At 35.1% G+C, this 17707-nt stretch overlaps 1 protein-coding gene across 3 annotated transcripts in view; it reads left to right on the forward strand.

Annotated features, from left to right (window-relative positions):
* The window catches only part of LOC134529339 (septin-1), a 217303-nt gene that overhangs the window by 170598 nt on the left and 28998 nt on the right, over window positions 1–17707 (forward strand). For 2 of the 3 annotated variants that reach the window (XM_063363296.1, XM_063363298.1), the window contains 2 exons: window positions 1389–1493; window positions 13802–14302. In XM_063363296.1, coding sequence (XP_063219366.1) covers window positions 1389–1493; window positions 13802–13931 — 235 coding nt within the window. In that variant the 3' untranslated portion in view covers window positions 13932–14302. Of the gene's footprint in view, window positions 1–1388; window positions 1494–13801; window positions 14303–17707 lie in introns of those variants that run through there. The other variant, XM_063363297.1, reaches the window with a different exon arrangement.

Genomic DNA, 17707 nt, shown 5'->3' on the forward strand with positions numbered 1-17707 from the left:
CACACATATATTGGTTATTCATGTAATTGAGTTGTTTAAGTGACTTTGTCTGTTTATCTGTTTAGATAAAATTTGTTTGATCCATCCATTCTAGAAATGCTAACTCCTAATCCTTGAACTTGTTCAAAGGAGATTTTTATATTTTTCAGGCTTCTGAATTGAAACATTCTTATTAGACTCTCAAGAATCTAGGGGTTATCATTTTCCAACCTAGCTTCAGACATTCCAGATGCAAAGTGATACAGTCTCCATTCAGTCTCATAGTTTTATATATTACTTAATACATATTTAGCGTCTTGGTTTGTCAACAGTTAGATAATTAATGTCAAAAACACACATTATCACAAATCAGGAATATTATGAGAAATATCTGCCTTTACCTGTAGTAAAGAACCATCCCAACATTTGCCTGGAGTGATTTCTGGAAATTGAGTAAAACTAAAATCAGGAGGGTCAGGCTGAGATATGAACCCAGGTGCTTTGTAACCCAAGTGTGTAAGATATTGAATACGCAGACCTGCCAACTCTCACGATTTTGGTGTGAGGCTCACGATTTTAAGGTCCATCTCACGCCCTCACGCCAAAATAGTGTTTCCTCACGATTTTTCGGGGCCCCAAGATTTTGTTTGTAAAAGTTACAAAACAAGTTTTACGAAAGCTTACAGTAACGAGTTTATATCAATACTCGAGTCACATAAAGGAAGCAATTTTGCGTTTTGTAGCGTGTGCCGTGCTGATTTTTCTATCTCGCATAGTGGAAGAGGAGACATTGTGAAACATGTCACTACAAAAAAACACAACTAACACGTGAAGTGTATTGCTTCCAATAAAAAAATTAATTTTGCTGTGAACAGTGATAATAGTGTTACACGAGCAGAATGTTATTTTACATCTTTTTTAGTTGCGGCCCTGCATGATCACTACACGACAGCGCTAAATTATGTTCAACTAAATTAAATCTGCAACCTATAATTTGTTGAAATAAATTTTGAAGCAGAGACCATGTAACATATGTACAGGTATGTCACTTAAATTTAAAGATTTTCATTTGTTGTTTTTTATATCTAACCTGTATTTATGGGCCTGAAATTTTTTATCGAGGACCTCATGATTTTTTAAATTTGAATGTTGGCAGGTCTGAATACGTAAAGATAAAATTTTGTAAGTAATGATTCTCACCATTTATATTAAAATACAAGATTTTAAATAATTTTGGTATATGACATGGAAAGGTTGGAATAAAGATACATCATAGCAAATTAATAATTATTTTATTTTATCATCTTTTTCAAAATATTTTCCATTTCTTGAATGGATTCTTCTATCTGTAGCTGTATGTTTAATGTTAGTTTTGTATCTCATTGTTAATGATAAATAATTTTATTCAGAACTCATATGCAAGACTTACAAGAAGTGACTCAAGAAGTTCATTATGAGAACTACCGTTCAGAAAGGCTAGCAAAAGGAGCACCGGTACCCAAAAGACAAACACCGTAAGTATTTACAAAAATATTAATTAACTAAAATATATATTTATTTACTAAATGGTTTTCATCTCTCCCAATATATGTGCAATCATAAGGGTAGTCGGGACAGTAAACGTAGACACACTGCAAATACTGCACTAATATACAAACAACAGTAATGCTACCATTTAATTACAATTGCCCAGTTACAGTAGAAGCCCTATATATAAAATACATTCTGGTAGTCATTCGATTTTGATTTAACGTAGACTAAATTGTATCTCACTTAAAAAAATAAACAAAGGTGATCAGTAAAATGTTTTATTTGTTGAGTTGAAGTAATTTCATCACCTTTAGGCTGGTGTCTGTATACTTACGTTAGAATGAGCCATTTTTGGCTTAATTCATTTCCATATGTTCCTTTTTTAGCTAGTTAGTATGTTGCAGTGTTGCTGAAAATAACTGGTATGTAGTCTGTAAAGCAAAGTAAGTCACTGTGAAGAGAAGAGGGAACAATCACATGTGTGCACTATTTTCTCTGAGGGAACTATCATCTATATAGAAACTGTAAATAGTTTATTAAATGTTACTAACTTAGGTTATTTTATGAATTTATTATATTGTTACGATTTACTGCGGGTTCGTAAAGATTTTTATCACACACAGTTTTATTTATTGCCACTATTTACATTACTAGCTAATAATCTAAAAATGCCAATCAATCAATTGTACTTAAAAAAATGTTGCTTCCTCCAGTCACTCGTTTCTCACAATCCACACGCCTCGTGGTCCTCCGTCGCAGGACTCCGCCGCCGTCGCACTTCCCCTTCGCCGAGATCCCACTCAACGCCTCGCTCCGAACTTCGCTCGGAACTCTGCTGCGCCCTGGATCTGAACTCTTCACCCTGGAACTTTCGTCTAGGGACTTCGCCACTCTATCGCCCCGGAAACTCCGCCGCGGGAAAACTCCCGACTTCACTCCGAACACTGACTCAATCTCTTGAGGCCGCCATCCTCGTTTTATCTATCAGCCGCAATTTCCAGAACTCGCGAGCGCGGCCAGGGCCAGTCGCGTCATTCCGCACCGACCCGAAAGCATAAATCTCTCGAACCACGTGTCGGCAGCTCGCGTAACTGCACAGCTGTCAGGTGTCAATTACGTGTCAAAGGCAGAGCGCCGTGCGGGGAGTGGTGGGAAGGAGGGGGGAAAGCGACAATCCTTGTTATCTTCCAGGCGCACGTGGCGCATATCATGTTGCGGCAGCCGCCAGCCAGTTCTGCACCTGCACGTGTCCCGGCCTTGCTCACGTTCGTAACAATATTTATCCTATTTTTACTTTAAATAATTATCTCTTGTATGCATCATTAACCATATTTTAAAATGTTGTTGCTGTGTGTGTATTTGTCCCAGGGACCACCAAAATTTTTTATATCTATTGCCCAAATTAATTTTCTTTAAAAATCTGAGTATTGCTTAGTTTGTGTATAAATGTTGCATTAATGTCATGTTTTAACTATTAGTAACACTCCTTCACTAAGTCCAACAGCTGTTTTTGTCACTTAGTGTAGGCTCCAGATATATCTTTATGTGCTGTTTTTTAATGTAATATTAGTAGTGTACATGGAGTTTGTCCCGGTATCACCTTGTCAGCTGGATGACTTTTACAAAAGCTATATGTTTGTAAGGAATGGTTTAGTCCTGTATTTCAGCCAGTAGGTCAGAATTTTTTTTTAAGTTCTCTATGTTACAATGAAACTACTAATGCTGCTGTTACAAAATAACTTCAGAATATTCCTTAAAGTTAATTTTATTTAATTTTGTAGTTGTAGCATAATTTAATTAAAATATGATTGTTATTTGAAGGCTTAAAGTAGTTCAAAAATTGTGATAAAATTTGCAGAATTTCGAAATTGAGATGCTGGAGTAATATGGATTAATTGAATTTTTTTTAATTCAAGTACTCCTCTGGCTAGTGTGGATAGCAGAGCAGATATAGCCCGTCCCACTCTTAGATTGCAGTACACGGCTTATGGCGCGCTCTGTTGCCAAATCTCTAACACATTACGAATTTCAGGAGATGTGTGTATTTGTAATTTGGATCGAACAAGAAGCATTTTAAGAAATCATATCGTAATTTATAATATTTTATACTATTACACATATAAAATTGTAATAACACCACTTTTATGTAAATTTCAAATAAAAACTACCTATTGTAGACGAAAATTTCTTATAGTTTTCTTTTCTGTTCTAAAAATCCCATATATATATATATCAAATTTTCATGGGCCCGATAAATGCCGTATTTTTGGACAAGTCATGTCCAAAATGATAAATAAAATACAGTAATGGAAATTCTCGGTCGAGTAAGTTATGGGAAAAATCCGAACAATTGGTTCGAAATGGGGAAGATTTCTTGAAAAACAGAAAAATCGCAACAACTCCCATAGTATGAATAATATCGAATCCGTTTTAACGTATGATAACTCGGATTACCTAATGCCGAAAAATGTTTTCTAAATACATTTTTGATACGACCAGCCATAACTGCATGGGTTCGAAAAAAATTTTCACCGGACAAAAAAACGTAACTGCCTTAGTAGACACCTTATCAAATCTGTTTAAATTGTTTGTAATAATATCATAGTTATTTTCCAAAACTTTGTCTAAAACAATGTTTGATAAGATGCTTGGTGTTGAGAAGGATAGAAAAGTAATTCAAAATTTTGTACCATGATCGCTATTGAATTCCTTCGTATTTATTTCATACATTTTACATATTATGTTCAAGAATCGATTATAATATTTTTTGTTGACTAAGGAAGCCATGTATTTGAAATTGCTTGTAGGACAGAACCCCACTTATCTAAACACACGACCCTGTTTCCTCTTACGACGGCAGCGCGCGCTCTTGCACTGATAAGACACATCTTTAACAGCTATTTCCACGGAAACTGTAGAAGCAATTGAGATGGGGCTGCTTTTAAAAACTAATTCAATTCATTGTGAACATTTTTCTCGCTTTCGTCCCCCATCTATCTTTAATAGAAAAAATTTTTTCCGCGGGTCAACTTTTTGATGTGTCAGTTTGTGAGAAAATGCATTTCAATATATTAAAAAAATTATTTAAGTGAAACCTGTACAGTTTTTGTCTTAACATTTGTTCGGTGAAGTCCTAAGGCAGTAATTTACTAATAAAAAAAATCTGAATGAAATACACATGTAGGTTTTCTTTTTTTGATGTGAAACATATCGGAATACTTCAAAACAGTTCGCAGCGAATAAGTTATGTTTTTTAATTTTTTCGGACACTTAAAATATTGTTAAGTATTCAAAATAAGCATTGCCTGATACGTATTTTGATTCTATACAATATGAAAAAAAGCTTGGTCCAAAAATTAAAATTTTAAATTTCGTTTGATATTTGGCAACAACGCACGAAGAAACAAGGACAGTGCTAACGGCAATCGGCGTGTGTTAGAGAGAGAGAGAATGCGCCCATTTACTTCCACACTGCAATCTAAGAGTGGGATGCTCTTATAGCACTGACATTGGGATGAAAAGCAGGGGTATAACCAGAGGTAGGATATCAGTCTGTTTCCCCTTGCCCTCACGCTGACAATGAACAGCTCTCCAGCCTAACTCGAGCAGACGTTTGTTTGGACTGATATGTGCTTGCTCAAGCAGAAAGCAAGCTTAGATTGTCTCACCTGCTTTCCATATTCGTCTTTTGTCAGTTACTGCTAGATGTCACTGTTTTATGTGTGAAGTGACTTCTTGATTGCTGCATCGCGTCAGAAGAATAACTGGGTTTTTTCTGTGATGGAGATGGCGAAATGAGAGAGTGACAAAATTTTATGAAAAGGAATGATTTTATGCTTCTTTTGGTTCAGAAGCTGACGGTTCTGATTCTTTGTATAAACTGTCATCTGAATATTCAGACATATCAGGTTTGTATGCAGTTATTCAAAACTTACCGAATGTGCTTGAAACATGTTTTACTACGTCTAAACGTGTATTAGTTTTTTAAGCATCTTATCAGGAATGATTTATATTAGAGATGAAGATTTTCCAAAAATCAGGAAACAGAAGAGCAGTTTTCCTCAGGAAACCTGATACTAGATATTGTACTCTACTACAATATAAGCAAAACTGGTGTTCATCATATTGATAAATTGCTGTTTTTACTATCCCTTTCAGTAAAATAGTGTGGAAAAAAATTCTTTCCACCTGTTTTTGAATTCAATCTTTTTTTTTTTTTTTTTTTTTTTTTGTAAAGCTTTATGAAAGGTCTTGAGAATCAGTTGACTTCTTATTGTGTTACCAATGCAGAAGTTCAATCATCATCCTCATCTACAGATAGATTGTCTACTCACCATTTTCAGAAGAAATTTCTAACTGAAAAAAAAAAAATACAACCCTACAAAATACTGCAAAGTATGTTCCAATGTGGGCAAACCCAACAGTGGTAAATGACTAAGGAGGAAACTCGGTGGTGCAAAGACTGTGGTTTTGCTCTGTGAGTGCAAGATTGCTTTCAAAAGTTTCATACAAAGTAAAAAATTGCATTAACATAACCAACTAAAAATTAGTTTTGATTATTTTTATCTTATACTGAAGTGATTATTTGGAAATATGTGATAAACGAGTACTGAACTGGATTAAAAAAAATTATATATTTCATTACATCGAATAATACCAAGTGTGAATGAGAATTTTTTTTATTTATGTAAAACCTAGTTTATTTCTAAAAATTCACTCATCTGTAAATAAAAAAATAAAAAAATGAATTGAATATTATTAAAACATGTAAACTCTGGTCATTTTTTTCACTTTACGTATTAATCAAGATATCTAAATAAAAAAGTGAAACCCCAAAAAAAAAGCCAAATATTCTGTAATTTAAACAAGTCATAAGCATTAGAGTCTGTAACATAGCATAATTCCTGCCCTCTGCCACTGATAACAATTAACTGAGAATATTTTATGTTACTGATGTCCTCTTCATGTTTCATAATTTATTTCTACTCGTTTCTTCTATTAAGCATAGGCATTTAAGTCATATTGTTTGTGCTTTAATATTAATTATTATTAATTTGGGTTAGATTTTATATAAACATGAATGTAGTTTGTTTTATGATTTATTCACTTCAATTTGTTTGGTCAGTTAAAATTAATATATATATATTAAATATGTTTTTACAATTATAAAGCATATTCTTGTTAGTAAGGCTGTAACATTCTAGAAGGTTAATAAGAAAGGAAGACACTAGCGCGACACTCTGTCGCCAGTAAGTTATTTTTCATGCCTCAAATTAGTGGGAAAACTCAGCGTAGAGGCAAATGATTGCGCAGCAACAGACTAGAACTTTTGCTGGGCGCTGCCTCACCAGCCAAACATAGTGTACCATGCGGTGGTTTGATGTGCCTTTCCAGATTTTAAGAGAAAAAATGTTTTTCCAGTATTATTCTTTACATGGTCATGTTCCTGGTTCTGTGTTGTGATTGGTCAGTTGACTCAAGGTTGCCCCACCTTTTTTACCTTTGTAAGGGAATACAACTTTTTTAAATTAGTTGTCGCTCTATTGTCGCCACGTGCAGTCATGCCACTGGCAACTCGCCAAAATATAATGTGAAAGTCATGAAGAGAGAATTTAACGGTTGCTGGTTGGAGCCAGTCAAAAGTTGAAATTTTTTTTATTTATTTATTTATTTATTTCTGTATTTTTTTGGCTTGATTCACTAGAAATTCGACCCCAGGCATCGGCATCGGCCCAGGGTGACTGTCATTACCCTCCTGGGAATATCCGCAAAATAGCATACCTTACTTAACCCGTTCCCTGATTATCCCGAGTTAACTCGGGCTATTAATCGTAATAAAAATATATTATCCCGAGTTAACTCGGTTTATGTGGTTTTCAGGTTGAAAATTTACTAACCCGAATAAACCCATATATTTACTGTATAAATGCTACTCAATGCTCCACTAAAATTTTACTGCCTACCGAGCCAGCGAAGCTGGCTTGTTTTGCTTCCGCAAGCAGTCACTAGGTTGTGCTGCTTGTATTATCTGCTATTCTTTCATGTACTGCGTGTTGCCTTCTGCGCCGTGTCGATTGCGCACGTTTTTGACAAATTGTATTTTGTTTTGTGCTCAGTTTACATATTGCAAGTGAATACCCATAATTGTAAAAATTGAGATCATCATAATTATGTGTTTCTTTTATTATTTGTTTGTTATAAGTGACTAGAATATATGTTTTTACTGACAGTTTATTTTTTTTATAACTCAATGTAAATAAACTGAAGTTTTGACAGTTCTTACATCCTAAAATGGATAGTGATGATAGTAATTACAGTGATAGTGAAATAGTAAGTATCGATGGCGATGTTGAAGAATCTGGTAGCGAATCATCTTGTTCAGAAGGTGAGTGCAGTTCAGACTCCAACAGTTCTGTTGACTGGTCGGCTTTGCGACAGTGGTGCGAGATAGACAAAACACAACAGCCTCGTCCTCCACCACCACCAAGATATCCGTTCAAAGGTATTCCAACAATGAATTTCCAGCTACCAGGAGATGAAAGCGATGATTTGTTGGAGTATTTCAAGTTGTTTTTCCATGACAATTTACTCGAAATCATTGTTTCTGAAACAAACCGATTTGCAGAGCAAACTCAAGCCAAACAACCAGGTTCATCAAAACAGTTTCGTCCCACTACAAAAGAAGAAGTTATTGTTTTTTTGGCTGTGATAATATTATAGAGCATTGTGAGGTTGCCTGAACAACAGCTCTATTGGTCGAAAAATCCTTTGGTTTCCGTGCCAGTTTTTTCAAAAATACTGTCCTACCGTCGTTTTGTTGAACAGAAACAATATCTACATTTTTCTAACAACGAATCTTACAATGCTGAAACTCACCCCAACCCAAAATTAAATAAAATTTGGGAAGTGTATCAGAACCTAGAGAAGAAATTTTTTGGTCTCTACACACCCGAAAGAGACCTTACAATTGATGAAAGTTTGCTGTTGTACAAGGGGAGACTAGGATGGGTTCAGTATATTCCAAATAAGCGTGCCAGATTTGGAATAAAAACTTTCATGTTATGCGAGTCGAAAAGTGGCTATGTGGTCTCTACCATCATATACACAGGGAAAGGTACTTCACTGAATGAAGAGTTCAAAGAACTTCCAATGTCATCTCAAGTTGTGATGACTCTCATGAAGCCCTTTTTAGACAAGGGATATTGTCTCACGACAGACAATTTTTATACATCACCACAACTTGCAGATATTCTGATTTCTCGCAACACTGATACTTATGGCACTGTAAAAATGAACAGAAAAGAAATGCCAGCCCAACTTAAAACAAAAAAACTGAAAAGGGGTGAAATTACAGCTTTTCAGAGAGGAAAGACAAAAAGGATGTCGTTCTTCTCAGCACCATCCACAATGCAGATACGGTCGAAGTGAAAACTGCCTCTAAAACTGTAACAAAACCAACAACACAATGGGAGGAGTTGATTTAGTTGATCAACATATGTCCACTTATCCACTTCCTAGGAAACGTGGAAAGAAATATTATAAGAAGATTTTTTTTCCACCTAATGGAATTAGCATTGTGGAATTCGTACGTTATGTACTGCAAACAAGGTGGCAAAAAATCTCCGCTACAGTACAGAATGACAATTGTCCAGGATATATTTGAAAAATATTGCCCGTTTGTCACATCTCCATCTCAGGGACGTCCAGGTACCACAGCACATCCTCTTCGTCTGACAGGAAGGCATTTTCCTGATCTGATACCAGCTACTGAGAAGAAAGCCAACCCAACAAGGCAATGCGCTATGTGCAGCAGAGTACGTGACTCAAATGGCAAGAAAATCCGCAGAGAAAGCCGTTACTTCTGTGCAGACTGCAATGTTCCTCTGTGTGTAGTGCCGTGTTTTCGTGTGTATCATACCTCACACAAGGTATAATGAACCACATGGTATAATGTGTTTTATTCCTTAGTGTTTGAAGTGAATAAGTCTACAAAGAATTAGTGATATATACAATTTTGTGCGTGGAAATTTATGACACGAAATAACTTGGGGATAATAACTATTGGAAAATAAAAAATTCAATATTTGTATGAAATTAATCAATAAATGTATCAAACTTATGTGCAATGTCATAGGCAAATATAGTTATTTTCAAATATGCAATAAAAAAATTGATGTTTTTGGATAAGCACTGTTGATTTTATTTGTAAGGGAAGGGGTTAAAAGATGAAGTAAGGGACTTAATTTTTTTTTGTAATTGAGCGACGAGCTACAATAAAAATGTGCTGAAAATCAAATGGACAAACGTAAGTTATCAATTTGTTATATAAAAAACAAACATAATCAAACAAAAGACTGCTCTATAAAACTATATTATTATAAAGACAACTGAATACCAACATTTTCTTAAGAAAATAATCCTCAATGTTGGCAACGAAATGAACTGGAAAAAAAAACTTGAAAATCATAGATATAAACTTTTCTAAGTCATTAAAGTGTCTTGTTACTATTCATGGTTGCATAGCCGGGCCAACCTAGAATGTAACAAGTCTAATGTGTTAAAACAAGTTGTAATAAGCTGCTCTATAGAAATGAATTAAACAGATGAATTTTGGTCTTCTTCAAAAAATCATTACGGAAATTTACCCTTGAAATGTGAAATGTAACTCATTAGAAAACAGGGAACACTACTGAAATGAAAACCAAGAGTAGAGATAAAGTCTGAGGAAGTTTAAAATGCCAGCAGTGCAGTAATTTGATCTTTTAGCCAAGGTCAAGACACAGAAGCAACCCAAAAAAGTTGAACGCAAGAGTCTCGATTGGTACCAGATTACAGAATGTGCCAAACAATGGAATGTCAGATTAATTGAAAAAAACTAGTAGGGACTAAATTTTGCAAAAATAAAACTTTTAAATACTTGTCATTCATCCCAGTCAAGACCTGCTGCCCCAAGCAAGTTAGGGACCAAAAGGTGAACATACTACTACACCGCCAGCCAAACACCTATTTAGGCTCTCATTACCTCTAGCCAGCTGTCCTCCAAAGCAATCTGTAGGTGACTACCGAATCTGGCTTGGCTAGGAAGCAGTCTGCTTGAGCCTGTTCAGACAGCCCTAGTGGTGATGAGCGACCAAAAACTTGTAACAATCCAGACCTCCGGCTAGCTCAAAATTTGTCTATATTGCTCATACATAAACATTTTAATACATTTTGATGGAACATTGAAATATTATTTAAGTTCCAGGGGGAAAATATTGCTGTCAATGTTTGATTATTGAAATTAAGTCTCTGGGACACAAACTGATTTTTACTGTTTTTATTTTTCCTTCACATTAATCCACAGGTCACAGTGGCTGCCATCTTCCGACAAAGAAAAAACATATACATAACAAAAAATACAAACAGATCACACAAAACATTTTCACTTCTCCAAAACACATATTTACACACATATTTGGTACCAAATTGAACATTACAAACTAATTATTGGTAAATCCTGTGGTTTCTTGCAACTCATGGTACCAGCCGAAGGACTCCATCATTGGAACAATAATGAAGGTACTCTGTCATTGTTGTTGGCTGTTACCGACGACAATGGCCAAATCTCTAAACAATTTTCTGAAAGATGAAACAAGGTCACAGTCTGGTCATAGCCGCCAAATTCTCTGCCTCTACATTCTTTTGCTAAGTTTGAGCCACCACACACACAACATTTCGGTACCTCGTACAGATGCTGACCGACTCCATGGCCGCCCGTTGTTCTCCAGAGGAACAAGGGCGCTCATGTGACATAATTTACAACCAATCTTAAAAATGCACAGAAAAAATCAGCCAATCACGGGCACAAAGCAACAAGCTCTCAACTGAAATCACTAGTCTTTCCCATGCACAGGCACTGCCTGTCTCTCTCTCTATGCTTTTGTAACTGATAAAACTATTTAACCAGCTCAATTGTTATAGAACCTTCTAGAACAGTCACTCTATCTCCACATTAATGAATTTAAGAAATACAACAAACAATAATTTTAAAATATGTGAAAGCACATAAATACTTTGGCTGATTCGCCATAATGTAAGCAAATCAGAAATAAATATAAAAAAACCATGAAACAATGTAAATCATCATAAAACAAGTTGCATATGCACAAATAACTCTCAAAATAATAAACAGCTGTTATTTGCATGATATAAAAAAACCTCATTAGGTACTGAATATAATCAGAAAACATAATCAAACTTTAGTAAAGTCATTTACAAAGTGGGGAGGGGCAGTAGCCAGGTAAACTGGGTTGCTACTAATGGAACGAATGTAGTGTTGGATTAGTAAAAAAAAACAGGAGCCATCGGAGGGGAGCGGCACATGAAGAAGTGGCAAATATAAGGAATGTGAATGGTGAGTGGTTTAGATACAGCAGTAACAGTGTGGGATGACGTTTAAGCTTAGAAATCTTAACTTTGTATGCTGAGCTCTTCACTATGACTGTAGAATTGGCTATGTCTGCCTTTCAGAATTGCAATGTGTTTGTCACTGTGCAAGTTTATTAGAGGGAAGTCTAGTCTAGTGCAGAAATTAGTTTTCTCTGAGATTATCTCAAATTCTGTGACTTAAGAAATATATCTTGGGTTTTTTTTTTGTTTTTTGTTTTTTTGAGCCACAGCAAAGTTCAACTAAAAGAAGTGTTGACATGCCTTTTTTTATCAGGGTGGTTTACATTTTTCTGTTTTCTGTTGTGGGTTACAATTTTCTGGACAGGTAGATCTTGAGATTGAATACAACTTGCCTGCCATAGTGAAAATAAGACCACGAAGAAGATTGAAGAGCCAGAAGCAAAGTTACAAAATCATTTCAGAAATGCCTAGTTTCAGAAGTTGGAAAGTGACGTAAATTACCATGTAGGGTAATCGGGAGCAAAGGTTAATGCCCCTCCAGTAAATAAAATCCACTGTACAAATAAACATTTAAAAATGTAATACATAATCAAATTATGATGATCAAAGAGAGCATGACTGCTGTAATACGTGGAAAATATCCCTATTAAATTAGTTGCATGAAAATTTATATCAGGGGGAAGGTTGAGGGATGTTTCTTCATGCAGCGGATAAAATGGTAAATTAAAACAATCGTCCTCGGTACACAACAAATGTCATGTCCAATAAAAAAGGCAAATGCTGATAAAACTGTCTCATTCTAGACGCTGTTATCACTTTAATGATCCGTGTGGAGTCTCGACTTTGTACTATATAACATTTAACAAAAAACTCTGTCTCAATACCTCACTGGCTGAAAATGGCATGTACGAGATATTTGTTGTCACTCAGGCAAACCAAATGTTTGGGAAGGAATGAGGAGAGGCATGAAAAATTGTTTGAAGATCTTTTCAGGGTCTAGTCACCTAAATTTAGATGCATTAACAAAGGTTTTGGGTAAAAGTCAAGTAGCTGGAAAGGAAATGAGGTAGAGATAAAAACTAGAGAAATTAAAAATGCCTTTAATTGAAGATTTAACTTATTGCTAATTATTAAAAATTCCTAAAAAGATTATTTAAAACATCTTCACTCTATCTGGAAAATGTAGCATAAGTGTGTATGTGTGTTTGCACGTGCGTGCTTGTATGTATCATGCATGTGTTTTTTGGTTGGGTAAGGGGGGATGGGGGAGATATTAAGGTGTTATATTTTTGGGGATTAGTGAGAATGAGAGTGCAGAGGCTTGTGTGTCAGGCTGTGTATTTGTCTCTAAATTTGTCTTTCTTTGTGTGTATATTCCTGTACCGTAGTCACAGGATATCTGAAAGCCTGGTGACATTTATTCTTGAACAAGGACAACAAATACTAATTCAGGTTAGTATTTTCTGTACAACCACCAAAAAATTTAAAAAAATTTAAAATAAATATTTATAAATTAGCTTGTCCTTACCAAGCTTTCAGATATACCCACTGTGTCTACTGTTTATCTTCTGTTTCTTAGTCCATCTCATTTTTTTCTCCTCTCTCTCTCCTCCCTCTTGCCCTCTCCCTCTCTACCCCCTCTCTCTCTACCCCCTCCCTCTCTACCCCCTCCCTCTCTACCCCCTCCCTCTCTACCCCCTCCCTCTCTACCCCCTCCCTCTCTACCCCCTCCCTCTCTACCCCCTCCTTCTCTACCCCCTCCCTCTCTACCCCCTCCCTCTCTACCCCCTCCTTCCTACTCACACACTCATGCACATGCACACATACATTATTGTTATGTAAGAAAACCTACATATTTTAATATTCTATGAGTTTTAATACCTGATGAAATTCATGTTTCTAGTTCGGTTTTTGAGGAGAAGCCACCAACAGGCGATAAAGATCGCATATTACAAGAAAAGGAAGCAGAATTGCGACGCATGCAAGAAATGTTAGCAAAAATGGAAGCTCAGATGCAACAGCAGCAGCATTAATTATTTTATGATGTCTTCAAGGTGTGTGAGATGAACTAAGCTGAGCTGTGTTAGTGCCAATATAAAATACTGTTTGAAATAAATGTAACAATATTTTTTTTTAGTTATATAATACATGTTCTTAAATTCATTACAAATGTGCTTTTTCGAATTTGGCCTTCGTTTGTTCGCTGTCTTACTGATAGTAGTATTGTTGCCTTTAAATAGAAGTTTTGTATATATTTATGTTAACTTTGTGTTGCATGATATGGTTTTTTCTATGCTTTTTTATGTATATGATTTTAATATCATAGCAGTGAGTTGTCAAAAAGTTGATATGTGATACATATATGCAGGTATAAATCGGAAAGTACAGTTAACTCTCAATTCTACAACGTTTCATGGTTTCTTAAAAAAAAATATTTATTTTAAAGGTGGTGTCACTTGAACTTAAACCAATTTTTAACCCCTCCATACCTCCAAACCCAAAAATTACATGTTTCACAAGAAGTTCTTTCTAAACTTTTTTCCAACTCAAAAAGTACCCTAATGTTTTATTAAAATATTTAGTATTTTAAACAGGCAGATTTCTTTTGAGAAAAATACATACGATAACGTATGTATGTAGTCTAGTATAATATTGCAGGTCCATTGCTAAGTTTTCATGGCCTTTTTTACCTATGACATAAGGCTGTAATAGTGTGTGTGCCTTGATGTAAGAAGCAAATGCAAGGCCCTGACATGTGAAGTGAAGACAGTTTTCCAACAGCAGGGCTGCTTGAGCCTTATGTTTGATACACCCTACTTCCAGTCATCTTCAAGCTAGACTGGATTGATGAACTCACCTAAAAAATCAATTTTAGCAGAATTGCTATGGTGGAAAGAACATTTTCTGCTTAACATTCCAGCATCCTTTTTTGTGATGATAATGTTGCCTACAGTCTGTGATTGTAACATAAATTTAATTTTCATGTTGCTACGCTGTTTTTCTGGGTGACTACCAATGAGAATCTGTGAGCTGCTTTTATTTCCGTATGATTCCAAGTATGCTAATAGTGAATTTCAGCAATTGCACTTGTCTGCACTTGGTACACACTGGATTGGTTTTGGTAATATAGTTTGTAACTATGCAAATGAAAACACGAATGTTATTTATGTGAGAAATAATGTTATTAATTGCTGCATTCTAGTATGTTTCTAAGACTATTTTTTTCTTCGCACTTAATCAACGCTGATACTTTGTTTAGAGATAAATAACTATAAAAGGCAATAAGTAAAAGGGAAATTTATTGTATCAATAAGTTTTCTGGAGTCATACTGTTTATATTTTGCCCCAATTGTTAAGGTTTGTGATGGTCTGTAGTTTATCCTTGGCAAATTTTATCAGGTACATTTAATAACGCTGAGAATCTGTTACATATATACTTTACATAAGTTTTAAAAATTTGCAATAAAATAATACAACTGACACTAATAGTAAGGCAATATTATTTTTACCAAAAACACCAGATAAAATATATCTATTGCGATTATGTGAAAACATACAAGCAATTTATAATATGCTCTTCTTTAGTTTGCAGTTCTAAGATTGGTTTGCATTAGTAATCCATGCTGTGTAATCTTCACACAGCATTGTGAAGTTCCGCAGTCTAGGTCCTCCACAATCTTGTAGATATGTTCCCTCCTGGGTTTACCTCTACATTGTTCCCTTCTATAGAGACCTCCAGTATCGGCATTCTGTGGTTTAGTACATTCTGTAATCTGGCAAAAATCAAGATGCTCGAGTTCAGATTTTTTCAGGTGGATTCCGGCTGTTGACAATGGTCACCAGGTCACATAACTGTGCTGCCAGCATTTTTTATTTCAGTGTGTTATAATTTTTGTCAGTTTTCATTTGAGGAAAGTTTTTACTATTTTCTGGCCGGTTAAATTTTAGATTTCTGTGATAATTTTTTGAAGATGATTAATGCTCATCTGAATTTTTTCTTTCTATATAACAGCATATTAAAACTTGTTTCAGTACCATTGTACTTAATATTAATATTCTTTTGCATTCCCATTAAACTTTAATGACATTTGAAATTTTGGCATGGAGCCATGGTCCTGAATGTGTCGTACAGACCTGCCAACACTCACGATTTTGGTGTGAGGCTCACGATTTTAAGGTCCATCTCACGCCCTCACACCAAAATAGTGTTTCCTCACGATTTTTTGGGGCCCCAAGATTTTGTTTGTAAAAGTTACAAAACAAGTTTTACGAAAGCTTACAGTAACAGTTTCCATGAATACTCTAGTCACGTAAAGGAAGCAATTTAGCGTTTTGTAGCGTGTGCCGTGCTGATTTTTCTATCTCGCATAGTGGAAGAGGAGACATTGTGAAACATGTCGCTACAAAAAAACACAACTAACACGTGAAGTGTATTGCTTCCAATAAAAAAATTAATTTTGCTGTGAACAGTGATAATAGTGTTACACGAGCAGAATGTTATTTTACATCTTTTTTAGTTGCGGCCCTGCATGATCACCACACGACAGCGCTAAATTATGTTCAACTAAATTAAATCTGCAACCTATAATTTGTTGAAATAAATTTTGAAGCAGAGACCATGTAACATATGTACAGGTATGTCACTTAAATTTAAAGATTCTCATTTGCTGTTTTTTTATATCTAACCTGTATTTATGGGCCTGAAAATTTTTATCGAGGACCTCATGATTTTTTAAATTTGAATGTTGGCAGGTCTGGTCGTATTATAGACCTTTTTCTGTATTTCACCCCATCATGCCTTAAGGTATGTCCTATCTTCAGCAAGATTTCTTAATAATAAGCATGTAGCATAGTATTTATAAGGCCATAGTTCACAGCATTCTTTTACGTAGCTGACCTGACCTAACTAACTTAACGTACAGTGGGTGAGTTATAGGAGAATACTAATAACTTAACCAGCAGCAAACAAAAAATTGTAAAGAAACCATAAAATATATACATTAGATTATGAAAACAATTCGGATTATATTTAACATTGATGATAACATTTTCCTTCTTCTAAGCTCCGAAGCATAATCATTAAACACTAACACTTCATCTTTGTAGAACGGCTAAAATTATAGTTGATATAAAAAGTCTAAAGTAAGGCATAAATTAATATGGTATTCACACAATAGAATTGGTTGTCACCAAATTGACATAAACACAATAAATGAGACACAGGATTATACCTACTAATCATGTGAGCCAATGACAGTTCTTATGACCACCCTCAGATAACTGTTACTATAATGCTTACCGAAATTTTACAGAAAAGATTTTTAATAAACTGCCTTTTTTTATATATCCGAATTTTCTAGATACTCTCACATTCATTTCTGCCAGTTTCGTCTATTTAATTGCCAACAACCACATCTACTTGGTAGTCACTTATGCACTGTTTGGCATACAAAATGACCGTACCCAATGAGTGCCGACCATTTGACTTTAATTTGAATAACTTTAATCATACATGACCTGTCAAGTGTTTCCATCATATCAGAACTGCTACATTTTAATTAATAGCACATGTCATCCAGCTCACATGTAACTAAAACTCCAGCATGATAGCATAATTTATGATATTATAGTTGACAATCCAAAAGACTTAAAATTTCTTTGGTGCATATTTCACACAGTGGCAGCCAATAGGTGAAATGACACCCATACAGTAATGATTGTTGCAGCGGCAGGGGATTAGATGTTTGTGGGTTTCTCCCACAAGTAAATTGTAATTTTTTATTGTGAAAATGTGAGAATTTTATGCAAG

The sequence above is a fragment of the Bacillus rossius genome, chromosome 2 (genome assembly GCF_032445375.1).
Source record: "Bacillus rossius redtenbacheri isolate Brsri chromosome 2, Brsri_v3, whole genome shotgun sequence".
NCBI lineage: Eukaryota > Metazoa > Arthropoda > Insecta > Phasmatodea > Bacillidae > Bacillus > Bacillus rossius.